Source organism: Drosophila ananassae, chromosome 3L (assembly GCF_017639315.1).
Source record: "Drosophila ananassae strain 14024-0371.13 chromosome 3L, ASM1763931v2, whole genome shotgun sequence".
Taxonomy (NCBI): domain Eukaryota; kingdom Metazoa; phylum Arthropoda; class Insecta; order Diptera; family Drosophilidae; genus Drosophila; species Drosophila ananassae.
This window is the reverse complement of record NC_057929.1, coordinates 10,853,437-10,878,771: the sequence shown is the minus strand read 5'-3', so window position 1 is coordinate 10,878,771 and position 25,335 is coordinate 10,853,437. Positions and strand designations below refer to the sequence as shown.

The following is a 25,335-nucleotide window of genomic DNA, read 5'->3' as shown; positions in this document are numbered from 1 at the left end:
TTTAAATGTATAAATCGATACTAGTACAAAATGTTCGAAAAACTATATGTAGTGTTGGAAAACACTCTTTTAGTACAATATCGATAAACTGTTGATAAACTATCGAAAACCCTACTCCGAATATAAACAAACAACAATTGTGTTTCGTGTTTTGTTTACGCCGCGAATATGACAATTTTATACAAAGTAGAGGGCAAGGAGTTTAGCAAGGACAGTGTTTTCCCGCATAAGGTGGTCCTCTGCTCCGTTTCTGCCCGCAACATCGTTGCATTTAGCAGTTTGCAAAGCGCCCTTGTCCCATCCGCGGCCGATGCCGGTGATCCGGGATCCAATGTTAGTCTTGGAGCCAGCAACAGTCATGTGTATGTTTGCGACATAGTGACACCGTGGGAATACTACAAGGTGTGCTCGTCCAAGTCGCTGATCAGCGTCCTTCAATGGAGTCCCAATGGCGAGCAGCTGCTCATGGGCTATGTCGGAGGACGGGTCGAAATATGGCAGCCTAGGAACCAATCCATCAACCTGTGGCTCCTGCAATTCCATGCCACCGTGCCCAGCGAGGACATCATTCAGGCGCAGTTCTTCCACAACGGCAAGGGCGTTGTCTTCAATCCTCAAAAGAAGGAGCACACCTACTATGCGGAGAAGTTTGAACGCCTGGAGTACCGGCCCACGCTAGCAGGATTTGGAAGTGTTGCCAGCGATGGGTGCTTACTCCTTACCTCGTCCGGTTTACTGGCCGCCTTTAGTACGCCCCAGCTGCAGAGGGCGTCCGCAGGACTGGGACCTGTTGAAAGCCCTTACCCCGAGATCCAGGAACTGACGCCCACGCTGCACAGCATCGGTGTCTCGCGCAGCTTTATCGAGCACTGCAGCATGACACCAAGCCCGTCGGGAGCTGTTAATGTGGCGTTTAGTTGCGGATGGCAGCAGCAGCTGGTGCAGTGCTTCAAAGTATCTCTTTCTTTGGAAGGAGAGTTGGGTCTGGAGCAGCACCTGGCCATTAAGTCGGAGTCCCAAGCTAGCATATTTTTGGGGCCCCTGGATGGACGCAAAATCACTCACATAAAGTGGACGCGGGTGGCTAACGAGGACGTAATCTTCATTGCATATGCCTGCCCGGACGGGACAGGTAGCCAGCTGGAGCAGTGGACGCTTACACGCCGTCGCCAGAATGTCCATGCTTTGCTCCAAGGAACGAACTCCAAACCAAACGAGTTTGTGCAGTCGGAGAGCTGGGAGCAGGTGGCCAAGGCGCATCTCAATGCCTCCTTGGCGGACATTTGTGTTACTCGGCTGGCGGTCTCCTCGGCAGACTCCTGTCAGGTGTATGCGATCCTGCAGGACAACAGTGTCCAGGTGTTGGAAGCCAACTCCCTGAAGCATATCAACCACACTCAGTTTGAAAAGGTATCCGACGCCAGTGGAGGAGTGAGATTCGTAAGCGGCGACTTGACGCCAACAAGCCAAATGCTCCTGCTTTTCGACAGCCACGCCCAGCTGCACGCGATGCAGGCACCACTGATCAAGCAAACTGGAGCTGGTCTGCTTCTGCTTGAGTACTGCATTGTCACCGGATGTGATGCCAGCGATGTTCTCCTTCTGAACCTGGGTAACTTAGAGGCGTTGGTGGAGAAGCTCACAGACAACTTCACTCGCCAGCCGTCCTATGTGCGGCACTACTACTACTCCAATTTTCTGGCCCTCAAGTCCAATCTGTGTCGCGTCCAACAGCAAGAGTTCGACAACCTGATCATCTTGCACGCCATTTCGACTACGTTCAAGAGCCTGCTCCGGCCGTCCGACCTGGGCAGCCAAGATAAAGGGCCCGCCGATAACTTGGCCATTAAACTGGCAGAGTCCATTCCCGATGTGGACACCGTCATGCTGAATTTGGACGCCAAGGACTTCACCGTAGAGCCCGTTATGCTTCAAAGCCTGCAGCAGTTGATACAATGGGTCACGGACCTGGCCCTGAACATGCTCCACCGACTCCCGGAGGAGGTAATGAAGTGTAAACTTTCCGGAAAGCGTCCCAGCTACGACATCAGCCGGGACATCGTCGCCATTGGCAGCCTACGCGAGTTGCTGGTCATGATTCGCATCTGGGGCCTGCTTAACACACAGTGTCTTCCAGTGTACACCAAGTTAATGGACAACATTGATGTGCTGGTAATTCTGTTCCGTCTGCTCACTCGCTTGGCCCAGAACCCCGCTGAGCCGGATGAGCTTTTGCTGGACGAGTGCAGTCTCCTGTCCAAGCAGCTGCTCATACCCCAGCCTGCCAAGTTCAGCCCAACAACGCTGTTGAGTGCGCAGGGATTCGCAGCCGTAAAGTCGGGTCAGCTCCAATTCACCTCGCTGGTAGAGCCCTCCTGTCTGCAGGACATGGAAACGGAGGATGTTGTTTTTGCCCGGTCGGTGAAGGACGGCGTAAGTAACCTCCAGCTGGGGGCCCGGCCGAGCACAATCCGTCGTTGTGCCCGCTGTGGGTTCGTTTTTGTCAACAATGCCAGCAAGGTGGCGAAAACATCTGCCCTTAAAGCCTGGTTCAGTAAGTGGCTTCACTGTCACTGCGGTGGATTCTGGAAGCAGATGCACTAAAAATATTAGGGAGTAGTTTATAAGCATAAAGTTTAAAATAAAATAAATCATACAACTTAAAATATCTGTTTTTTAATATCGGGGAAGAACATAATTCAAAATAATATCGATATGCGATATGTAAGGCAAAGAAAATATCGCGAGAGAAGTAATTGGATTTCAGGGAAATATCGATAACTCGATGTATTATCAACAACCCTAATAAATACAAACAATTTCGGCTGCTCGACAAAATTTAAACTTAAAGTTACGCACTCGAAGTTATATTCGACTGACTGGCGAGTAACTCAGCTGAAATGAATATAAATCTGCCAAACTTCAATGTTAAGAACCTGGTGAAGGAGGCGGGCAGCACAATATCTCGAGTGGTGCAGGTGAAGAAATCAATGAATTTGGGTGGGGATTCGGTATGGGGACTGGGGGTTGTTCTTAAATGGGTTGTGGTGTTAGCTTTCGCACTTGGCACTGACCGTTTGCCCTTTTCTTGTTTTCGTTTTTTTCCATGAACAGCTGACAGAGGAAAAGCTCGGTACCACAGAGCGCACCGAATACGATCTTCACTTCCAAAATCTCGCGGAGCGGGCGGACGTTACCAAGACATGGACGGAGAAGATTGTCCGCGACACCGAATCGGTGCTTATTCCCAATCCACAAAATCGTGTCGAAGATTTTATCTTCGAAAAAATAGAAAAATCGAAGCCCAAGCGCCTGAGCAACCTGGAGCATCTTGCCCTGGATATGATCGAGGCTGGCGGAGACTTTGGTCAGGATCTGCCCTACGGTCAGGCCCTGATCAAGGTAGGCCAGGCGGAGCAAAAGTTGGGACAGTGCGAACACGACTTTATCGCCACCTCGGGCATATGCTTCACCCAGCCGTTGCGCAAATTCCTCGACGGTGAGATGAAGACCATTAGCAAGGAGCGTGGCATTCTGGAAACCAAGCGCCTCGACTTGGACGCCTGCAAGAACAGAGTTAAAAAGGCACGCAGCATGCTTGGCCAGCAGTCGGTAGGTTGATTTTGTGGGTCAAGTGGGTTGTGTAATGGACTCATCACTTTTTCTATTTCCCAATGCTGCCTTTGTGCTTCACAGAAAGATGGCATCTCGCCAGAGGCCGTCTTCGAACAGGTACCTTGACCTCGACCTTTGAAAAAGAATACTATTTACAGTGATGGTATCTTAAATGTTGTCACTAAAATCTGAACAATATTATGTTTTTAAACTGTTTGAGTTACAAAAAAATCACTTATTTAAGTACGCATAGTATCTAGAACTATAACTAATCTATAACATATATAAAATTTTACCTACTATCGCTGAATCTTCACTGCTTCATCAATATTTTGAGTCCACTTTCTAATCACTAAAAATTTCACAGGCAGAGCGGGACTTACGAGTGGCCCAGGCTGAATTCGATCGCCAGTCAGAGATCACGAAGCTGTTGTTAGATGGAATAAGCACATCGCAGGCATCACATTTGCGTCACTTACACGCCTTCGTCCAAGCCCAGGTGCGGTATTATAAGCAATGCGGCGACACCATGGAGCAGCTGCAGCGCGAGTTGGCCAAGTGAGTAAATTGCAGAGGACGAGCAACGGACTCTTGTCACTCAACTGAGCACCCAAAATAAGCCCATGCACCACAAGCGGGGCCACACACTCCGTACCCCATCCTCCTACCCTTTTCCAGGTTATATCTCTTATGTTTGTGGTCTTGCAGGATGCAGCATCCAAAGCCACGCCTGCGCATCAATAGCGAAGACGTTGATGGTGGGCCTCCCAGCTCTGTATCGATGCATTCCTGTGATTCCGATTCTGTAGCACTAGATAGCGACCCAGATCCCGATCAAAACAGTTCCATTTCCAATCTACTGGATGACATTCGTATAGAGTTTGATGCGAGTGCCATATCCACAGTGTAGAGTCTTCCAAAAGTCTCATTTTTGTGCTCGGGTTTCAGCCAGTTAACTTTAACATTTAGATATAATATTAAATATGCAGATAGATTGTTGCGTAGTTGTTACATCACTTCTGTCAGGTTGTCACAGCTCATGTACCTTATTTAGAGCATCACAATCAAATCGAACCAAATCAAAACTCATTTAACTCTGCATCTTCCATCAGCTTGGGAGGCCCCACACCATACATTCCGCTCGACTCGGGCGATGCCAGTGGTAGCAAGTCTACCGGATCCTCTGGCGGATCCTCTGCCCGAGGTGCTGGCCCCAACAGTGCCTCTAATCCGGCCGGTTTTGGTAACAAACCCAATCAGCCCATGCAAGTCAGCACGGATCAGATGCAGCGAGCTCGCGTTCTTTGTTCCTACGACGCCAAAGATCACACTGAGCTAAACTTGAGCGCAAACGAGGTAAGCTATTTTGAGTTTATAAAGAAGTAATCTAAACTTTATAAGTTTTTTCGCAGGTGATCTTTGTAACAGAATGCTCACCCGTCAACGAGGACTACATGTACGGAAAACAGGGTCTGATGAAGGGTCTAGTGCCACGCGCCTTTGTAGAAATGCTTGACGAGGAGCACGACATCACCCTTTAATCCCTCCAATTCGAGCAGCAGCAGTAATCAATCAATAATCTCAACCAAATATAAAAACAAGAGAAATACTCCAATTTATAATATGAAAATACTCGAAAAAGGAGAATGATGAGCAGGGATGTTGAGCAAATGGACAATTATATGATGCGGCCGGACTGGCATTTGGCACTAGCAAGAGAGTACAATAATTTATCAGAATATACATTAATATACATACATATGTAGAAGGTATGAACATCAATATTGTTACTGAAAGTATTTTAGGCCTCGTTGATCCTTGAACCCTTGATCCAAAAAGACATGTCGCTCACCTTCACAGATCGCGCGCATTGATATTATTAAAATACATGCTATTTTCAGCTGCCTGTCAAGCTTGATTTAACAAAATTTTCAAGCTTATACTACTTATTACTTACATATCTTAAAGAAAGAGCAATTGTTATTTAAATAAGCTTATCTTCACACTCAAAAGTATTATATTTGTGTTATGTTTGTCTCCATCTTAGTTAACAAAACGAAATTTACAGTGCTTTACCAATATATATCCTATATTTAAACGTATGAGATTGTTACTCCAGTTACTATTTATATTCAGCGAAGGCGTTTCCAATATAAGCTAATTAGTATCTAATATAACTACTCCTACCTTTATGCTGCAAATTTATTCTGTTAACACCTTTATGTGCAATTCTGGAAAGTCAATTAATTGAATATTGCTTGTTAAACTAAACGTAAGATATACCCTAAAACACCAATCCGAAATTAGCGCTTAAATGTTGCAAATCAATGGAGAATATGTTGCAAGAAAAAAAAATAGGGCAAACGTACAATACAATAATAATGTAAACAACGACGATTTTTAGGATTTCAACAAAGAAACAAAGTTGTAACATTAATTGAGCCTAAAAGTGCATTTTAAAAACACCCAAATTATATTAAATAAAGAATAGCCATAAAAAAACACCTGCAGTTCAATGATCATTTATCATTTTTATTCAAAAAATGGTAACATATTTGGAGTAGTCTAGTTGGATTCTTCACCATCAACTGCCTCATACCATTTATTCCTCATATGATCGTAGTCATCATACTCATCTTCGGACGAATCATATTCTTCGCAAGCATCCTCGCAGCCCTCAAAATCATAGTCAAAAGGCAGCCCCTCGCCCTTCGTTTCCGGGTAAATTAATTGAACGATATCATCCTTTGTTAATTTGGATCCCTATAAGAAAAGTTTATGCTTATAATACGATATTCAAAATAATGTAAGCCCACTTACAATGGATTCTTCTTCGATTTCTAAATCTATTTGTTCCAAGGAGGATATCAGCTTAATGGGCAATACCCTCTTCATATCCTTGTATTTACTTTCTTCCCGCACTTGATTCTCAAATCCCTTGATTAGCTTTTCGCTCCACGAGGTATCCTCTAATCCAAATACGCTCAACATAGGACAAGAGCAAAATAAACTTAGAATCCCGGCAGCGGTTACTTTTGTAGACGTATTTATGTATATTCGCTCCAGTTTTTGTAGACGAGCAAATGCTGCCAATACTTCGTCGTCTAATGTGTCGATGTGAGGCAGAATCAGGGTACGCAGTCCAACTAACTTGGAAATTAGATGCAGCTGTTGTGGAGTCAAAATGTAGGAGCCAATTATATCTAATCGCTCTAGCATCTCTGCCTTGTGCATTACCAACTCTTCAAAAACAGGCAATGCTATGGATTCAGGATTAGTTTTCGGCGTATAGAACGATAGATGTTTCAACTTGGGTAGACGAGCCACGAAATCATAATTATCATTATAGGACACGGTTATCCGTAGTATCTCCAGAGAGGGGCAGCAATTGTCCCGAACCAATAGTTGTCCAATCGTTCTAGGCAAGGTGTCATTCTTTAGCATGTTTAGCTCCTTCAGGTTTGTTAGCTTCTTGCAAATCTTTGGCAAATAGACCATATTAAAACCGGGACAACTGTTCAGCGATAACTCTTCTATTGAGGACGGCAATTTATCCATCGTTTTCCCCTTCACAAAAGTCGAGTTGACATTAAGTGTTTTTAGGTTATTAAGCTTCTTAAGCGAGTCCATACACCTGTCCTGCAGATCCGTTCCCGATACATCAAGCTCCTCTAGTTTCCCTAACTTAGGAAATATTTTGTGAGCATTACGGGCTATATCCGGGCTGTCCCACAAATCCAGAGTATTCAGATTCGGACAGTGTTCTCCGAGAAGAGCGTATAGAGTTTCTTGATGTGTTGTTTCACCGACGGTGTCAAAGGATTGCACATTCGATCCAGACATCTGGAAAAAATCACGCATATCCCAAATGGTAGCATCCAGAAAATTGTACGTATCCGCAATGATATGCAATCGGCGCGATGCCATTTGATAGACGGCCCTGAAGCGCAGACAGGTTCTCGCAAAGCGAACTTGGTCCGTCACAAAATCGAGGTACTCCAGGATGCGCTCCAAGCAGTAATCATTCAGCCGCATGATAGGTGCTTCCTCCCCAGGCGGCAAGTCTATAGTTTCAGACGGACTACCGTAGGCTTCCGGCTGCTTCCAACTGTCGCTAGCCCGCACATGGAACATATGGCCGCTTACATGATGAATAGGACTATGTAGAGCCCTGCAATAGACTTGTTATATAGACTATATAGACTAGGACATAATACATACTTGGCTGCCTGCTTTGCTGTTTCATAAACCACATAACCTTCTGAGCACTTTTCCTTTTTGTTCTTAGATATTTTTATTTCCAGCACATTTCCATACATTTCCAAATGTGTTCTGAGTGCGCTTTCCTTTAGCTGGGAAACAGCAATTAATTAAAATGACGTAAATAATCATTTCTATTCTATTACCTTTTTCGGCACTTTGGTAATACATATTCTCTGCACTGGAATGTGATCCTCTGTGAAAGCCACACAGTTCTCAAAATAGTAGTTCTGAGATGCTGCAAAATCAGAGGTACATGTATTATGTTGAATTTCAATTATCCTATTCCTAAATATTTAAACTTACGGATTTTAATATTGGCTGGTAGAGGAAACATTTTTGATGGTCTTAAAGTAAAAGCGCCAAGCTGATTTTGTTCAGTGTGACCGCATCTTGTATGCAAAAAAAAATCATTAACATTTTAAAATATAAAGCTGGCATTTCCCCATGTAACAGTACCGTTTATCCCCACATATATATCTCCGATATAAAGAAACTCTAAAAATAACTGAAATAAAAATTATATTCTAAGTACATATTGGCTGGCTTGTTTGGCGACATCATTTTTAATTCGATTTAACAAGAAAAATAAGATTCAAAAATTCAAAAGTTCCCTCGCAGTTATAGGTAGATTTAAGTCATATAATCTCGGGTATAAAATCTGTTAAAATAAATAAAATGTAAATAAAATTATTAATAAAAATATATTTGTAATTATACCATCAATATCCTTCGCCCTCAAAGTCGTACAGAGACGCTTCCTCGTCAAAGTCACCCCCTAAGTAGGCCCCTAAGTAGCCCGCATCAAACAAATCACGTTGCTCAAAATAATCAGATTCATCATCTCCAGAGTCTTCCGCCAGATCCATATCGTCTGGATCAAAGTCGAATTCGTCGCCAATCAAATTGACAAAATCGATGCTCGTCAGATCGTAGTCGCGTTGCGAACTGCACTTCACTTGGATTATGTCCTTGGGAACCAATTTGCTATTCTCGAGGAGATCCTCTATCATGGTATCCTGAATAAAGACGCATAGTTTTATTGGCAACTTCCGACGCATCTCCTTGTTGGCAGTCTCCTGGCGCACCCGCGCAACAATTCCAAGTACCAGCTTGTCGCACGGATCCACGTAGCCATCCAAAAGAATTTCGTTCAACTTTGGACAGGCACCGAATAGATGCAATATGGAGGAACCGCTGGTGTTGGCGGATTGTTGGATTGTGATCTGTTCTAGATTTTGTAGATTCGATAATTCGTCCAACACAGAGTCCGTCTCGATGCGGGGCAAAAGTATTCGGCGAAGTTCAGTCAACTTGGATATCTGAGTCATTGTTTCCCTCGAGAGCAATGTGGTTCCGTGGATCTCCAGGCGCTGCAACTGTTGGGCCTTATGCTCCGCCAACTGCTCAAACAGCTCCTCACGCAGCGAGTTATGCCCAATAATGGTTGGGTAAACTGTCAGATGCTTCAGACTGGGTAGTTGAGCTATAAACTCGTAGTTGTCGCCCTCAAAAGCCGTCATCCGGAGAATTTCCAGATTGGGACAAGCGTTTTCCTTGACCAGAGCCTGGTAGGTATTCGAATAGGAAGTGTTCATATTCGTTATGCTCAGCTCCTTTAAATGATCAAACTTCTTACAAATCTTGGCCAACTCAAAGGTCTGAAAGGACAGACACTCGTTCATGAACAGAGACTCGATAGGAGCAGTCAACTTTGAGAGGGTATATCCTGAAAAGGCATTCCAGCTGACATTCAATGTCTTTAAGTTGCGCATATGGCGCAATGACAAAATTCCACCATCGGTCAGGTTGGACATGGGCATATAGAGTGTCTCTAAGCTATGCATCTTGGAGAATAGCTTGTTCATGTTGCGCGAGTTAAGGGGGCTGCTCAGGAGCATCATTGACTTGAGGTTTGGACAGCAGCTAGATAGAAAATCGCAGAAGCGCTGTGTCCGAGCCGTGGGCATCACGCCCTCTATTTGGTGCACGTGTGATCCGGAAATTCGAAAGAAATCGCGCATATCCCACACAGTCATTTCATCGAAATGGCAGAGATCAACTCGTTTGTGCAGTCTCGGCGAGGCCATCTGGTAGACCGATCTGAAGCGAGCACAGGCCCTGGCGAAGTGAATTTGATCTGTTAGCGGAAGATATTTCAAGATGTGCTCCAAACAATGATCATTGAGTACAAAAATGGGGGATGGCGGCGAAGGCTTCATGGTGGGAAGTACAACGGGTGGATGTCGTGGTATGTAGGCGTCAGGCTGGTGCCAGCTATCACTGGCCTGGACGTGAAACTTTCGCCCGTTAATATGATGAATCCTACCTTGCAGGGCTCTGGAAATATTACACAAGGTTAGTAGTGGAAATACTTCTACCAGGGGACTTCTTCCAGTCACTCATACTTTGCTGCATCTTTGGCATTGGCGAAAAAAACATAGCCGGTTAGCGTGAATCGGCGGTGACTTCGATAGCTACATCCACGTGGGGCGTTTCTGGGTCGGAAAATTTGCATGCGCAGCACACGACCGTACACATTAAAGTGCTCCTCCAAGACATTTTGATTCAACTGCAAAAAGAGGAGTGATCAGTTGATGATTTCTAGGGAGCGAGTGGTCTTGGCACCTCCGGCGGCACCTTGTACAGATAGATCTTTTTCACGGGAATATGGTCTTCGGTGTAGGCAATCGATTCCTTGAAATAGTAATTTTGCTGAGCTGAAAAATCAAGCGTATTATAATTTTAGTTTATGGATCTGATCCAGGCTTTTGCGCAGCAGATGCACTTTCCTCTGGGAACTGCCTTTCCTAGCCGGATTCTACTTACGTGGATTAGTTAAGTATTGAGCCATTTTGGATCTTTCGTTTGTGATACTTTTTATATAGAATTTGTAGCAATAAGTTTCAAGAAATGATATTCAGTTGAACCGCCAAGCAATTTCAATTCAGTGTGACCGAATGCACGGCACACGAAATACACGAAAAAAATCTAAAAAAAATATCACCGAATACAGCCGTTGGAAATTGTTCGTTGTTATAGATTTGAAATCACAACTAAAACTTTGATTTTTGATTCTAAACAAGGAAATTGATGTACTGGAATTTTGTATTACATTTTTAAAGCCTACTTTGTTACTTCGTGAAAAATGTTTATAAAATATAATGTATTTTTGATGCGATCTTAATCTTGTCATATGATATGATAGATCGAACTCTATATCTTAGAGTCTGGAAGTTAATTTTTGGATATTTGGGTAAATAAAAGGCATTGTATTATATTCTATTAAAGTTCATTTTAATTTCGTTAAATAGGCTGCTTTTGAAAAGCTTACAACAAGTTTTTAACTTCCCTTGATAATCCTGTTCCCTTTTTTTAATAATGTACAAAAATCCTAATACAATTGCTTCTCCGCTAAGTATTTACAAAATATACAAGGCCATTATGATTTGCTAGTTTCAGTTGATGCGACGTTGCTAAAAGTCTTTTCTTAAAAATTCAAGTTATGATAGAAGCTTAGTTTATACAAAATACAATTATTGCTGCCAGCAGCATTTTTTTTCTCTAAATATTCTCACAAATCCTTTTACAAGTTCTAAGGATAATTTACAAAAAAAAAGTAGTAAATAAATAAAGCATAGTTGAAGTTAACAATATGAATATCTCTGGAGTAGTCTAGGTTCTCATGTTGAGCGTTTGACCGACTGTCATGAAAGTATCCAGGAGTGTATAATACCTAAAAATAAACAATTATGTTAAATATAAATTAAAATAATAATATTTGTAAACTTACGATTTTCGCCTGGTGAGAGAGTTATGTGTATATCTTCACGACTCAGCACTGGGGCTAAAAGAACACAATTGACAAAATTCCATACACATTCATACAAAAAATATTCATTATTGGGGAAAATGGTGAACGGCAAAGCGTGTTTAAATATTTAAATAACGTTCTTTATTTATTTATTTAGTGGCTAAAAATAATAAACTCTGTTTTTCGTTCGCTTAAAGCTAGTGTAACGATTGCGGGTTTCTGAGGCTGGGGCGATTGCAATTAAAATAGATCATAATTTAAAACAGGCTGCGGCCGCCTAAGCAATTCGTTTCCGTTGTCTTTCAGGTTGAGCAGTAGTTGGGATAAAAGCACCTGCCGCCTACTAATTTAAATGCTATCACAGTTTCAAAGTCGCACATGCAGGAACAATTGGGTAAGCGAGCTCATGCACGGTAAGAGAACTTTGTGATCAGTTAAAGCAGCACGAGCTTGGGGTTACGTATGCAGGGCGTACGGCTGTTGGGGCTGCTGCTGCTGTTCGAGACTGCCATTAGGCGTGCCAGCAGACCCAGCAGCAGCAGTTGACCCTCCACCGCTTGCATTGGGGATAATACGTATCATACCCGGCTGGATCCTAACGTTCTCACAGGCCTCGCAAATATTTAGTTGCGGATGGTTGCGGAATGTACACAAGTTGCAGGCCCACATGTCCAGTGGCTCTTCGTCCTCGTCAACATCGGAATCGGTCAGGTAGTCCTCCTCCTCGTTGCCAGGGCGCTGCTGTTGCTGTTGCTGTTGCAATAACTGTTGTTGCTGTAATTGCTGCTGTTGCTGCTGTAGCTGCAACTGTTGGAGTTGCTGCTGGCGCTGCTGCTGCAGGTACTGTTGAAACTGATGGTATTGAGCGTACGTGGGTGGTGGCTCATTAAACTGCTGCTGCTGCTGTGGCGTCAGGCAGGCGGAGCTGGGAGCACTGCGGTGTTGATGCAAGAAGTCCTGATTCGGCTGCAAGTTGCTTGGCGTCGGCACTGAATGCAAATTCAGTGTAGAGGGCGGTACTTGGGAGCGACCACCTTGACGCTGGCGTGGGAATGGCTGTGGTTGATTTTGATGCTGTTGAGGAGCATTTCCGGCAGGCGCCGAATGCTGGCGGTTCATGGAGTTGGGTGCCGGGCCCGAGCCATTCGCCTGCGGTTCTATAACAAGAAATTGGAAAATATTAGCTTTTATTTTGTATAAAATCTATTAACTCTTACCATTTATGAGGTTTAGCAGCCGCTGACAGTCCTCAGTCAATTTCTTGATATCTTTATCCAGTCTTTCAGATTCTCCCAGGGGAACCGGCTCGGTCAGGATGTTGATCTCCTGCTCGAGGACCAGCAGCCGCTTCCTGTTGTCCCGCAGAGCATTCGCCAGCTTGTCCCGCCGCTTCTTCTGTCGCTCGATGGTGGTGGCATGAGCTGAAGAACACAAGAATATAGAATTATTAAAAGCTGATCTGATCTATCGATTGGCTTTGGAATTTCCTGTCCTGCCTGGCAACAAGTGATTGCCTTTTCCAAATGTTTTTGTCCGCCGCCAGATTTATTTTTACTGTCTAATACCTCACATTTTATTACTCTGTTTTGTTGCTAAAAATAATTGGCCCGGAGAGGGCGGGCGTCGCGGGTAAGCGGGGCCTTAACAGAATTTATATTTAATTAGATAAATTTAGTGCAAATGCGCAAGCAGGCACGACCAAAAATCAATCTAATAATAATTTATTTCTATGAAAAAAAAAAAAAAAATGGTAAAAATAAATAAATAACAAAAACAAGGAGCAAGAAGTGAATCTTGCGATGCATTCTGTGTTTTGATTTTCTTGATAGATTCCCAGCGGAAATAGCGCGACCAGGGCAGTGGGCCAAGGGTGTTCTGATGTCAGATATGTCCACCATATCTATGTATCTCTATATATCACATCATTAAAATGTTTTCCTAATTGATGAATTAATTCAATTCGGGTCAGATGGAAGGTCTGTCTATCAATCTGGACGGCATTTAAAGTGCTTTCCCGTGATCACGTCACATGATTAAATGTCAAAGTGTAAGTTAAAATCGGATTTGTGCCCACACTGCGTATACTTAATGCCGCCAGCCATCAGCCGGAGAGAGAGTTTCCGTTACGGCTCTCCTCTCTTCCCTCTTGTTTATGCACCCAACCACCCACCCACTCACTTTGCCCTGAACTTGAACGTCTCTCGGTCGTCGATACGTAGCAGAAAGAGCGATCAAAGCAAAATACTAAAAGAGAGAGCTATAGAGAGAGAGGAAATTGGAAAAACATGGCCAAGACCAGGCCAGAGGGGGGTTCTATGGTTCAGTGTTTCTAGAATGTAAAAGTATCTTAAAGATATAAATACTATGACGCAAAAAATAACTATTTAATTACCAAATAGATGCCACCAAGTTCCATAATTACCTCCTATCTCTATTATCACTAGACTGATAACTGGAACACTTTCCTATATATTTCATGACGTCAACTTGTTACTTCATTTAATAAAAGATCTCTGATTTGTAATTAAAATGATAGCCTTTTGAAATTGATTTCTAAAAGCTATCTATCAGAACCCCTTTGATATAAAGTTCTCCCTTAAAGATATTTTAAACAGAAATTTTCATGTTTTGCGGATCATGAGACGGGCTTTTTAGCGGCAATTCTATTTCGGGGCGTAATTCAATTTCCTTATCAAGTGTAAACAATATTGGGAGAACCAGCACAGCACCGGGCTGATAAGAGCACCGACCGAGCCAAACTACGACGTCGTTTGGCGGCCTCGATAAGGCCCGGAATGGTAATAACAAGAATGGTTTGCAAAAAAATAAATAAGACACCCGAGGGATACCCTCATAATAATAAATAGCAGGAGCAGCAGAGTATAGTTTAGTTTTTAAATATTTTTCTCATCAAGGTTGCCTACTTTTTTATTAAAATAGCACCTGTTTAAAGTTTAATCCACGCCAGTTGTGCAAACTTTTCAGTAATCGTTTCTGACGCGATAACTAGAGCACTTTGATGAAATTAAGTTCCAATAAGTGCTAAGTCCCAAGTCTAACTACCCTCTCTCAGAGTATAAAAAAATAAAAAAAAACTATAAAATAAAAATAAACTTAAGACAGCACACGTGTCCTAGCTCCTAACCGTACAAGTGTACCCACCTTCCTCCAGCACTCCGGCGTAGAGCGGCACTGTCGGACTGCTGACGGGACTGCTGGTGGCGCTATTGCCACCATTGTTGTTCACCGCATGGTTGTTACTGTAGTTGGATGCCACGATATGGTTCTGCTCCTGCGTGGGATATGGGAACACGTCCGGCGTCATTGCTCCTCCCTGCTCCTGGCCCACTCCACCATCGGCGACCACCGCTGGCGGCGGAGGCAGCGACAGTGGCAGCTGGGGCTGGTGGTGACTCGTCGGAGGAGCAACTGCAGCTGGATCACAGCCCGAGCACGGAACTCGCGGTCGTATACAACCCGCACTAAAGACACTGCCCTCGTCCGTGACCGTCAGCTGGAAGTTCTTGTGCGTGCCCTTCCTCGCATCAAAGCTGACACTCGAGTAGGTGATCCCGCTGCCCTGGCCACTGGGCGCTGGTCCGGCGGTAATGTCGATCGCCGCCTGTGCTCCGCCGCCCGTTGCCGGCTGGCGGAGGGTGAGGTTCAGCGAGGTGAAGCTCTTGCGACCCGGAGAAGCCGCTGAGCTGGGAGAGCTGGGAAACGGCGGCGTCGATGGCGGCGGCTGGGTCGTTAGGAAATCGCGCGCGTACGGCGGCTCTGGCTGGAGCGTAATGACTGAACGATGTCGAACGGGAGAGGGCTGTTGTTGTGGCTGCACTATCGCGCCCGCTGCTGTTCCAGCTGTTCTGGCCGATGCCGCTGGCGCTGGCGCTGGCGCTGCCGACGTCGGTGACGATAGCGAGACCGCGTTGAGCGAGAGCTCCGATTCACTGGAGCTCATCGGGCTGGTCAGACACGAGGAATCGTTGGAAAAGCTGCCCGGCTTGGGCGGCAGGGGCGGGGCTCGTCGCAGCGGCTTGCTCAGGGACGTGGGCGTCAGCTGTTGCTGGGGGGGATCCCGCTGCTGCCGCTGCTGGCGCTGCTGGATCTTCATCTGCAGCTGCGTATTGCCCGGACGCTGTAGGTTAAGCGTGGTGGGTCTAACAGGTCGGGGTGTGGGACTACTTGTAGTATTCCCATTGCTGTGGGCTACTTCCGGTTGGACTGGAGCGGCCCGCAATGGTTTCAGTGGCGTGGGGGGCTTCGTGGGCCGACGGTTCTGCTGCTGCTGCTGCTGCAGCACCTTGGAGGGATAGCTTTGAACGGCCTGCAGGGCGAACTCCTTCCTCAGCATTTGGATGCAATTGTCGCGCTGATGGCAATTCTCATTGACGCATTGCGTCACTATGGCATCGGGTATCGTGGGGAACTCCTGCTTCATCTCATGGAACAGGTGCATAATACTAATGTTGGTGCAATGGCAGCTTGATGGCTTGGCCGTGCCACCACCCTGGACTGCACTGGACTCCGACTGCTCTGCACTGTCCTCCAGCAGCTCCAGCCCGTGCTCATTGCTGCCTCTGCGGCTACCTGGATGGCTTTGGTTCTGCTGCTGCGCTGGTGGCTCCTGATTGTTTTGATTCTTTCGCTGAAAGTGCTGATTGATTGCCTCGGTTATGTGGTTGTGTCCCTGGCCGATTGCCTTGACCTTCGCCTCGGGATGGCTGCCATTCAATGGGTCAGAGTTTGATCCGGGCGGCATTGGTGGTGTGGCCGCCATTTTAGGCCATCATCTGTCACAGCTGGAGACCTGGAAGAGGGCACAGAAACAAGAAGGGTCATCAGTGAGGTGCTATAATTCAATTAGCCAACGGGGAGAAAGTGGGGAAATCGATTTTCTGGCCAAGATTATTTCATGGCCCGATTTAGACCATTAACTAAGCAGCATTAAGAGCATTATTTTCTATCCCATTTTTTTTTTGCTTCTAGAAACAATAATGCGAAATCGTAAAAAAAGCAGGGAATACGAGGCGGAGGCTGACGGACGGAATGACATGGGAAATTTAAAAATATATATGACACCAGTGAGGTGCGCCGTGCTGTCTATATCTCATGGCCAGGCCATTGTCAAGGATGGCAGAGATAAATAATCTTATATAGTACCCGATATTGGTGGTATAGTGTCATATTTTCAGGCGGATGTGATGCGAAGGCATGTATTTCTTTCTTAACATATTCCATTCCACTTACATTTTTAATAATTTAATATATTGTGATTAAAAAAAGTTCATCAAATGGCTAGATTTTATGTATTTTTGTATTAAAAAGTCAATTAAGTTATAATAAACAGTTGAAACTTATTTATAAACATTAATTTTTCACATAATTTCTTTTTTCAGAATTGTTTTTCAATTCTTTTCACTTTTTTTGATCTTTTTTAGTATCTTAGTAACAAATTAAAGATTTATTTTAATGTTTGTTTTTAAAAAATCACACGCTATTCCCGCCAGACGAACTTTTCTAGAAATATTCTTCAGAAATTTGAAAAGAACTTGTCAGTTTCGAACGCGTTTGAACGCTTTAAATGCCTGCGAGGAACTGAAAAACAAAATATCCGAAATTTTCGAAAACGAAAGGCCTAAAATATTGGACTTATCATGAGCGCCGCCCCACACACGAGCACTCTAAGAGATATTCTTTGGGGGGAAATGCCTCTAAAGAGCGTAAACAAAAAATAAATACAAAATACTGTAATTTGATTCAATTATTTCTTGTTTAAAAAAAACAATATTATATTTTAATGTTTTTAGTCTTAAGAAGTATATCAGGGATATGGTACAAAGAAAAAATAGAACCCGTAACAAATCAATTAAATCATTCAGTATTTTCAGCCCAACCAATACCAGTCTCTAAAAGAAATTTTTACTTTTTTTTTGATTTTTTGTTTTTTGAATCTTTCTCTTTGGGTTCTCTTTTATAAAAATAAATTTTTGTGTGGGTGTTTCACACACAAATACACAACAAAGCCGCGAAAATTGAATGAAATATATGAAGAAAAAAAGAAAAAGCATCCAATCTATATGTGAAAACAATCTACAAAAAAAAAATACTGAAATAAAAGACAGAATATTAATGATATGTTGAGGTGAAAGAGTTGAAGGCGCAGGAAATTAATTAAAAAAAAAATAACACATCAGGGGGGATAAACATTTAATGGCTGTCTGTCCATCAGCGCTCTAATGAAAATCACTCGAATTAGTCGATGGCTTAGGCAAGTATTAGAACCGCCCTCGCAGCTCTGACGAAATAAATAAAAACAAATAATAAAATGATAGCCGAATAGCTGAACACCGTGTCCGATTTAGACCTATAGATAAATGTATAATTTATTTAAAATATTAACCATTAAATTTGCAGCCATGGCGCCTCTAAAAATGGCCAACCACAAAGCATAAATAATAAATTATACTTTCCAGTTCAGTTTTGTTTATTTAAAAAAAGCCAGAGAGAGCAAAATTTATTTCCCGACCCGATGATAACAACAATTCCAAAACAGAATATTAAGAAGCCATTTAAAGATAAAAACCTCAGCAAAAAAAAAAAAATATATGAAATCCTCTCCTGATATTCTTGTTGTTCCATAAAATTCCACCGACCATCAAGTCTGCGGCGGTACTTATAGGCGGCGGGCGGATGAGCGGAACACGTAAATTGCGATCTGATATTTGAAAATATTTAGCGTATAAATATAAACAATTTTTCTTTTCTTTTTTTTCCGCTTTGGATCGGAATTTCTTGAGGAAAAGAGATCAAATTTTTAGGGAAGAGAGGGGGAGGCAATGAAAATTCATTTTCTTTTTTTTTCACGATTCCTTCGTTTTGTTTGCCAGTTTTGTCTGATTCTGTTTTTCTTTATAGAGGGGGTGGTGGCAAACAAACAACAGCAACAACACAACCGATCGACTGCAGACGTAAACGACCTTCACAATTAGCCAGATATACTACCAGAATATATCTGGTACATATGCAGGGCAGATCGAAAAGATACACCCCGCCGCCGAATGCATGCGAGAGGCAGAAAATCGGAATCGGAAATCTACGTCAAATAACTGTGTAGTCTATAATATAAGTATCTGCACATAAGAAATGGAGAGTACTCGTGTGAAATGATAATGCTTTGAAAATTGAAATTCAAAAAAGTTTGAATAAATATCTAAACACCTACTGTGCTGGTTTTTTTTTAATATTGTTTGATTTTTAATACTACTACCTCTATAATATCTATTTTTTTGGTATTTATATGGGATGGTATACCTATACTTTTCCTACTAACTGTGTAGGAAAGGTATATATATTTTGCAGGTAATAATTTTTTATTTAATTAATTGTTTGATTTCCCATACTACTACCTCTATAATTATTATAATAATCACTAATCCCTATACTTCTTGAAAAAGTTTGGTACTTCTATGACATGTATAGGCAGTATGCGTATACTTTTCCCACTAACTGTATAGAAAAACATACATACATACATACATATATTACAGGTAACAATTTATGTGTCTTCTATAGGTCGTGTTTTGTATTTTCTCTCGAGGACACGAAAAAAACAAACATAAAACCAGCCAAGAGCCATACAAACAAGAATACCAACAAAAAGTTCCAATTGTGTGCCAAAAACATACAAATTGAAAAACAAAAAAAAAATTTAGGGGAAAAAAAGCACTAAAAGTTTACAAAGTCATTAAAATTATGGCAGAACACGATTACCTATAGAATCGTGGATGGCGGGGGAGTTACATAGAAAGAGCGAAGGGGGGCGAGTGCATGCCATGAGATGGATTGCAATTAGTGGCCAAAAATTTCCATTCATTAAAATGCCATTGTAAGAGTTCTGTGAGCGTGTTTCTGTACATTCCTCTATGGGATTTTCCAATGATTACAAACAATACCCACCGAATTTTTCTAATTAAATGACTTTCAAAAAGATCAATTCTGCATCCGAATTTGACCTACTTCTTCTGATTTCAGCTGACTTTCGATTAAGGGATTGCTGTGATTGAAAGAAAGTAAAGTTTGATTGAAAAAGAAAGTTCGGATGAAGATAACCCGCCGATAGTTTCGAAATGCGACCTCTTTATAGGCCCATCTTGGCCAGTTTCCTACTGATCCTCAAACGAAATACCTTAAAAAATGTGTACTTAAATCCACTACCAATTTGCATACAAATTTTGAAACAACATTTTTTAACCACCATATTTTTGAAATTTTTGGAAGGGTACCCCTTGTAGAATCCTGAATTTTCAAATATGCCATATCACCATAGCTATATCTTAGCCAATTTTCAACCGATCTTGAAACAAATTGCCTCAAAAGATTTGTGTGTCAATTCTCCATCGATCTGCATTAAAGGAATTTAACTAATATTTTTATCCATTTTTTCCACATTTTTGTAAAGGAACCCCTTGTAAAATCCATGATTTTCACATTTGGCCCATAACCTTACCTATGTATATCTTGGCTATTTTTCATCCGATCTTGGAGTGGCATATCCTAAAAGATTTGTAATTAACTTCTCCTCCAATCTGTATCAAAAAATAACTACTAAAATTTGGATACATATTTTTCAAATATTTGTAAAGGCACCCCTTGTAAAATCCAAAATATTCAGCATGGCACATACATAACCAGACCCATACCTTAGCCAATTTCCAGCCGATCTTGAAACGGAATACCATTAACGATTTGTAATACAATTCTACTTCAATCTTTATGAAAATGTTACAATAATATTTTTAATCCCCATTTTTTTTTAATTTTTTTGTGAGAGAACCGATCCATCCACTTCCATCCAATCTTGGCCAGGAAATACCTTAACGGAAATTTTATTTAATATTTTTGTCTGCTAGCTACCATTACATATTTATGGAAAATCAAAAACCAAATCCAATTAAACTCTGAAAACACCTAGGGATCTAGTTTTCTGCCAGTTCCATGGCTGTGGGAGTCTGGGCGCCAAAAGACTTTGAGGTATCGATGCATATTGACCGGAAATCTCGCTGTCTGGCATGTCAAAAAATAAATATATATAAATAACAAAAAATTACCAAAAATATTTCAGTATAAACGAAAATAAATTGGAAAGGAACTACGTACTATAGCATCCTTCCCGCACTTCTGAAACACAAAACATATGGACGGACGGACGGAAAACAGAGAAGAGGATAGAAAGAGAGAGAGAGAGAGAGTGCGTAGAAAGAACTAATAAAATATGAAATAACAGAAGAATAAGTTAAAGTGAATAACATGGAAAACAACTTTCACTTTGTGTTGGACCAAAAAAACAAAGAATTGAAAATTAAATAAAATAAAAAAAACAGAAAAAACAACAAAATTTGGGAAAATGTATAAATCAAATGCAGAGACATGAAATGGAATGGAAATGGAGGCAGCAGCAGCCCACAAAATACCATAAGACGAAAAATGGAACGAAAATAATTTTATTTTGTATTTCGTATTTTTTTTTTTTGCTTTCCTTTCTTGCTCTTCTCGCCTCGCCAATAATTTGAAGAGGCGTTTTGCGGAATTTTCTGCAGACGTCAGGCCTTTACGTCATTGGCGACTTTCGAGCATTCGACTTGGGCATGGGGGAATGGGGTTTCGATTTTTGGAGGGATTGGTGGGGACACGGTTGGATATGGAACTGGGGGACTGGATCTGATCCTGACTACTATACTATATTAGCAGTTTATTTATTTATTTATTTATGAATGGCCGGCCGACCCCCCTGCCCCCTGCATTCTTGGCTTTCGACTGGCCCTCCTTTTCGTTTCGAAAATGTGCAAATAATCAAAGCGCTGCTATTTTTAGCCGATGTCCAAATCCAAACAGGTGTGGCGGCGGTGCGCCCAGAGGGGGGAAGCCCACCTTATCTCCAACATTTGTGTCTCCTCGCAACAGGGGACATAAAACTGTATATACTTCTTACCCCTTCAGCAGAAAAAAAAAAAAACAAAATTAAAGCACAATTTCATGCAGAAACCCGATAAGATATATTTGAAATAATGGGAAAATTTTCATTGAGGGTCTAGACTTTTTTTTTAACTATCTTTGAAGAAATAGTTAGATAGTTTTATTGATAAAATATTAAATATTAAGTATATATTATTTATTATTACTTGTCATAAATATTTATATTTGTTCCAACACACATTCAGATTGTAAACTTTATTCAGAATGCCGGGAAATTCCCGCCACAATAATAATACCTGCATTAAAAACGCAAAATCGCGAATCGAAACAAAAACAACAACAGGAACAGCAAGTACACCTTCTCACGCAAAATGTTTTGTAAACTTTGCTCATTTAATGCGAAAAGTAAACCGAAACCCCACAGTGGAAGCCCATTGTTATTGATAGTGGGCTGGTATATAAAAAAAAAAGGGGAAAAGAACACATAGAAAATCAATATTTGCACTTTTCGATTAGAAGTGTACAGTGGTGTGGGTGGGTGGGTCCAGGACAACCTATAGTTTACATATTTCCAAAAGAATTAAGGCCATTTCGACGGAGTTGGTGCCGTTATCATCAGGCGGAAATACTCACACTGCCGTCCGTTGTTTACCAACACAGTTACCGTTGGAATCGGTGGACGTGCGACAGGGACACGTAGATCGTGGTTAACGGTCAGTGATGCGCATTCTCTGGGCCAGAGGCTTTTCAGCCTTTATTTTGACTATAAATTACGATTTCCTGCTTGTTATAATTATACTTCATAATTTAAGACCACTAGAGAATATCCTGATTCTTAAATCCTGAATAATAATATAGGAAATCTCAAATTCTGTCAAAGTATATTGACCGAAAAACAGCCAAATAACCATCACTGTAAACGGCACAAGATAAAAACCAGCTAAAGCTAGTGTGGGAGCGAGAGGGAGAGCGCAACAAAGTGCGAGCAGAGAGGACATAAAAACAGGTGACATTGGCAGCGACACTACGCAATAGTAGATAAAAAAAAGACAAAATCGAACATAAAAAATGTTGAGAAACTTTGGAAAGCCACCTAACACACCTTTCCCCCTACCACCCCTTAAAAACGCATCCACAACTTGTTGCATATGTGTTGATATATTATTTATTGCTTTTATTTTTTGCACTGCCTCTCTGCGATCAGAAGTTTTCTGTGTGTGCGAGTTGTTTTTCACAATTTTTGCTATGATTGTGTTGGTTTTTGCGTGTCTGTGGCAGCAGGAGAAACAATAATCAAAAATTCCCAAATATTAATCCTTCACAGAGGCTTTTCTCAGAATACTCACAAAATAATTGAAATTCCTATCACGAACGCTGATGTTCCTTTGTTGCCTCGATCTTTTGTTTGTTTTGTGGCATTCACTTGCGGTTTAAATAAATTTTGTATTGCTTTCACAGAGGCCTTTTCTGACTTTTTATTTGGCTCGTATTTTCGTTAGCTTTCGTTGTGTTTGTTCCCGCACTTAAAAGAATCGCGCAAATACCGCAAAACGACGTCTTTATCACTATTTAATTATTTTTTATTTGACGCACTAAACTTAATAATTAAACGTATTTTTCACGTCGTTCATTCAATCGCGATTAGGGGACGACGATTTTATTTATTTATATCGCAATATCGATCACCAAAATATCACATATCGATTTTACATATTGCCATTTTGGTCACACTATCGATAAATGTTGATATTTTTGGTATTGAGCCGTTGCGCCAAACTTTATTGTATTTTCAGTACTAGAATTAATATTTATCCAAATCATACGTTCTAGATTTTTCAATTTATTACGGTTTCTCTTTCTATAAATATATTTTAATAGACAAAAGCTTTCCACCAAGTAAAGTTTTCACAAAGCAATAATAAAATTATAATTATTTTAAAATAATTATTTTAAGGCCATGAGCTTAATAATGAAGATATTTTTAGTTAGAAAAATTGGTAAAATAAAAAATACCAATAAATTATTAAACCATCAAGGAAAATTAATAAAAGCGAAGACTCGAACCGAACACTTAAAAAAAAACGGGTAAAATGTGTTACAACTGGCAAAAAAAGCTCGACTCTGGTACAAAAAGACAGCCACACTATATTCAACAAGACTAAATCCATTTTTGATCCCGCGTTTATCAATTTGTTTAATAAAATGGTGCTGATAATGCCCATTTCTCCGCCGGAGCATGGTCTACTTTACACCTCCAACAACATCAAGCTAAAATTGGGCGACAAAATCGTGGGAGAAGGCACGATTTATATAGCTCAAAAGTAAGTGCCAAAAAGCCGGCGTCTGGTCTTGTTTTTGTCGCTTAACCCACTCTCTCCCTCCCCCTTGCAGTACGCTTTCCTGGCAGCCAAGCGACTTGCCCGATGGCATCTCCATCGAGTGGAAGCAGGTGAGCCTGCACGGAATTTCTTCGAATCCACGGAAGTGCATCTACTTTATGCTGGACCATAAGGTCGAATGGCCAGCCGCCCTTCCGGCAGTCAATGGGCAAAATGGTGGTGATCCGGCGGAAGCAGACGAGGACGAGGGAAACGGGAGCGATGAGTACGAGGACGCCATCAATGAGGATTTCGTCACAGAGTGCTGGCTCCTACCCGAGGACGTTCACACGGTGGACACTATGTATAACGCTATGACCACTTGCCAGGCCCTCCATCCGGATTCGGCAGACAGCAACTCGGAGGACAGTGATGCAATGGAGGATGCCGGGGGCATGGCTCTAGAAGACGAGGACATGGAAGAGGATGCTCTCACGCTTGGCCGCAACGGTGGGGAGGTGGGAGGGATGCAGAATCTCAGCCTGGATGACGACGACGAGCGATTCGAGGACGCAGATGAGTGAGAAAACTTTTTGGATATTTAAACTTCTTTTTATAAATTTTACGATTTGTAAGAATACATATTTGATTAGCTTTTGGAGTACTATATAAATAAACGCTGTGAGCGCATAAGAATCTATGGGCTGGTTTTTGTGTTCTCTTTGTTTCTGGCGATTTCTGCCTCCAAGTCCTGTTCGTTAATGGGTTGTGCGAGCTGTGGGTTCAATATTATATTGAAAATGTCTAGTATAAGTGCTTTTCCTTACCGCTTGAGCAACGTCTGACATGATCAGAGCCTGTCGGTAAGCATCGCCGTTGGAGGGTACTTTGTCGTAGTTCCAGTACGTAAACTCCTCAAAAACTCCAGTAAGACGCAGCTGCCGGTCGGAGGATTCGCTCAAAGGTTTCTCCGTTTCCTGCAGCACTAGACCCTTGAATCCTTCCGGAACTTTCAATCGCTGTCCCATCAGGGGATAGCCTCGAAGGGCATTTGTAAACACGCCGCTCCCGTAGTCGGTGGCTTCCCGCGTGTAGTTATTGAAATATTGCTCCACATTGGCCTCGCCGTCTCCGTCTATTTTCGCTGGCAAATAGTGTAAATCCAATGTTTTACTTTTGGCCAGGTTTTTGCCATTAAAATCCAAAGTAATCGACATTGTTTATTTTCTGAATTTACAGCGGGAAATATCTTAGTGTGACCGGAGTGTTATTTATTTATCCATTTGGTAAGACTGCGTGTCTCTCTTGAATTTGATTTAAAGACGCGCGAAAAATCATTTTTAACCCTGGGGC

At 42.0% G+C, this 25,335-nt stretch overlaps 7 protein-coding genes across 12 annotated transcripts; 3 read left to right on the top strand and 4 right to left on the bottom strand.

Moving 5' to 3' along the window:
• The first annotated feature begins 85 nt into the window (after positions 1-85).
• LOC6494518 (mediator of RNA polymerase II transcription subunit 16) lies at positions 86-2,666 on the top strand. The gene has a single exon (XM_001960153.4). It carries the CDS (start codon positions 169-171, stop codon positions 2,602-2,604), a length of 2,436 nt encoding a protein of 811 aa, XP_001960189.1. The 5' UTR covers positions 86-168; the 3' UTR covers positions 2,605-2,666.
• Positions 2,667-2,758: 92 nt separating this feature from the next.
• On the top strand, positions 2,759-6,117 carry LOC6494519 (endophilin-B1). 5 transcript variants are annotated; one of them, XM_014907334.3, is made up of 6 exons: positions 2,759-2,978; positions 3,115-3,612; positions 3,697-3,732; positions 3,983-4,173; positions 4,324-4,519; positions 5,028-6,117. In XM_014907334.3, exons 1-6 carry the CDS (start codon positions 2,901-2,903, stop codon positions 5,154-5,156), a joined length of 1,128 nt encoding a protein of 375 aa, XP_014762820.1. In that variant the 5' UTR covers positions 2,759-2,900; the 3' UTR covers positions 5,157-6,117. The 5 variants fall into 5 exon arrangements, with proteins under 5 accessions (XP_014762820.1, XP_032307179.1, XP_014762822.1 ...); XM_001960152.4 differs by lacking the exon at positions 4,324-4,519 and adding an exon at positions 4,728-4,971 and having other exon boundaries at positions 2,761-2,978; XM_014907336.3 differs by lacking the exon at positions 3,697-3,732 and having other exon boundaries at positions 2,760-2,978.
• Positions 6,118-6,126: 9 nt separating this feature from the next.
• On the bottom strand, positions 6,127-8,346 carry LOC26514003. The gene is made up of 5 exons (XM_014908479.3): positions 8,182-8,346; positions 8,022-8,113; positions 7,837-7,967; positions 6,436-7,786; positions 6,127-6,378 (listed from the first exon to the last, which is right to left on the bottom strand). Exons 1-5 carry the CDS (start codon positions 8,210-8,212, stop codon positions 6,181-6,183), a joined length of 1,803 nt encoding a protein of 600 aa, XP_014763965.1. The 5' UTR covers positions 8,213-8,346; the 3' UTR covers positions 6,127-6,180.
• A 34-nt stretch (positions 8,347-8,380) lies between these two features.
• On the bottom strand, positions 8,381-11,021 carry LOC6496085. Its single transcript, XM_001960151.4, has 5 exons — positions 10,705-11,021; positions 10,504-10,595; positions 10,284-10,447; positions 8,596-10,215; positions 8,381-8,536 (listed from the first exon to the last, which is right to left on the bottom strand). Exons 1-4 carry the CDS (start codon positions 10,727-10,729, stop codon positions 8,598-8,600), a joined length of 1,899 nt encoding a protein of 632 aa, XP_001960187.2. The 5' UTR covers positions 10,730-11,021; the 3' UTR covers positions 8,381-8,536; positions 8,596-8,597.
• A 129-nt stretch (positions 11,022-11,150) lies between these two features.
• On the bottom strand, positions 11,151-23,359 carry LOC6496084 (histone-lysine N-methyltransferase 2D). Of its 2 annotated transcripts, XM_014908137.3 has the most exons (6): positions 23,011-23,359; positions 14,852-16,499; positions 12,907-13,110; positions 12,274-12,846; positions 11,669-11,722; positions 11,151-11,611 (listed from the first exon to the last, which is right to left on the bottom strand). In XM_014908137.3, exons 2-6 carry the CDS (start codon positions 16,467-16,469, stop codon positions 11,583-11,585), a joined length of 2,478 nt encoding a protein of 825 aa, XP_014763623.1. In that variant the 5' UTR covers positions 16,470-16,499; positions 23,011-23,359; the 3' UTR covers positions 11,151-11,582. The 2 variants fall into 2 exon arrangements, with proteins under 2 accessions (XP_014763623.1, XP_001960186.1); XM_001960150.4 differs by lacking the exons at positions 11,151-11,611; positions 11,669-11,722 and having other exon boundaries at positions 11,806-12,846; positions 23,011-23,358.
• A 402-nt stretch (positions 23,360-23,761) lies between these two features.
• Positions 23,762-24,682, top strand: LOC6494520 (methylosome subunit pICln). The gene is made up of 2 exons (XM_001960149.4): positions 23,762-23,985; positions 24,056-24,682. Exons 1-2 carry the CDS (start codon positions 23,867-23,869, stop codon positions 24,564-24,566), a joined length of 630 nt encoding a protein of 209 aa, XP_001960185.1. The 5' UTR covers positions 23,762-23,866; the 3' UTR covers positions 24,567-24,682.
• Positions 24,573-25,272, bottom strand: LOC6496083. The gene is made up of 2 exons (XM_001960148.4): positions 24,810-25,272; positions 24,573-24,757 (listed from the first exon to the last, which is right to left on the bottom strand). Exons 1-2 carry the CDS (start codon positions 25,197-25,199, stop codon positions 24,680-24,682), a joined length of 468 nt encoding a protein of 155 aa, XP_001960184.1. The 5' UTR covers positions 25,200-25,272; the 3' UTR covers positions 24,573-24,679.
• Between the last annotated feature and the right edge of the window lie 63 nt (positions 25,273-25,335).

Excerpts from the sequence above, each read along its gene's own strand:
- LOC6494518 (XM_001960153.4), top strand. The coding sequence starts at position 169 with ATGACAATTTTATACAAAGTAGAGGGCAAGGAGTTTAGCAAGGACAGT.
- LOC6494519 (XM_001960152.4), top strand. The coding sequence starts at position 2,901 with ATGAATATAAATCTGCCAAACTTCAATGTTAAGAACCTGGTGAAGGAG. Across the intron at positions 2,979-3,114 it reads CAATATCTCGAGTGGTGCAG|CTGACAGAGGAAAAGCTCGG; the intron begins GTGAAGAAATCA and ends TTCCATGAACAG. Across the intron at positions 4,174-4,727 it reads CTGCAGCGCGAGTTGGCCAA|CTTGGGAGGCCCCACACCAT; the intron begins GTGAGTAAATTG and ends ATCTTCCATCAG.
- LOC26514003 (XM_014908479.3), bottom strand. The coding sequence starts at position 8,212 with ATGTTTCCTCTACCAGCCAATATTAAAATCC. Across the intron at positions 7,968-8,021 it reads TTACCAAAGTGCCGAAAAAG|CTAAAGGAAAGCGCACTCAG; the intron begins GTAATAGAATAG and ends GCTGTTTCCCAG. Across the intron at positions 6,379-6,435 it reads AAATCGAAGAAGAATCCATT|GGATCCAAATTAACAAAGGA; the intron begins GTAAGTGGGCTT and ends CTTTTCTTATAG.
- LOC6496085 (XM_001960151.4), bottom strand. The coding sequence starts at position 10,729 with ATGGCTCAATACTTAACTAATCCAC. Across the intron at positions 10,448-10,503 it reads TGTACAAGGTGCCGCCGGAG|TTGAATCAAAATGTCTTGGA; the intron begins GTGCCAAGACCA and ends CTCTTTTTGCAG. Across the intron at positions 10,216-10,283 it reads AATGCCAAAGATGCAGCAAA|AGCCCTGCAAGGTAGGATTC; the intron begins GTATGAGTGACT and ends TAATATTTCCAG.
- LOC6496084 (XM_001960150.4), bottom strand. The coding sequence starts at position 16,469 with ATGGCGGCCACACCACCAATGCCGCCCGGATCAAACTCTGACCCATTG. Across the intron at positions 13,111-14,851 it reads CGCCGGAGTGCTGGAGGAAG|CTCATGCCACCACCATCGAG; the intron begins GTGGGTACACTT and ends TGTGTTCTTCAG. Across the intron at positions 12,847-12,906 it reads GCTGCTAAACCTCATAAATG|AACCGCAGGCGAATGGCTCG; the intron begins GTAAGAGTTAAT and ends TTCTTGTTATAG.
- LOC6494520 (XM_001960149.4), top strand. The coding sequence starts at position 23,867 with ATGGTGCTGATAATGCCCATTTCTCCGCCGGAGCATGGTCTACTTTAC. Across the intron at positions 23,986-24,055 it reads ACGATTTATATAGCTCAAAA|TACGCTTTCCTGGCAGCCAA; the intron begins GTAAGTGCCAAA and ends TCCCCCTTGCAG.
- LOC6496083 (XM_001960148.4), bottom strand. The coding sequence starts at position 25,199 with ATGTCGATTACTTTGGATTTTAATGGCAAAAACCTGGCCAAAAGTAAA. Across the intron at positions 24,758-24,809 it reads TGTCAGACGTTGCTCAAGCG|CTCGCACAACCCATTAACGA; the intron begins GTAAGGAAAAGC and ends TTGAACCCACAG.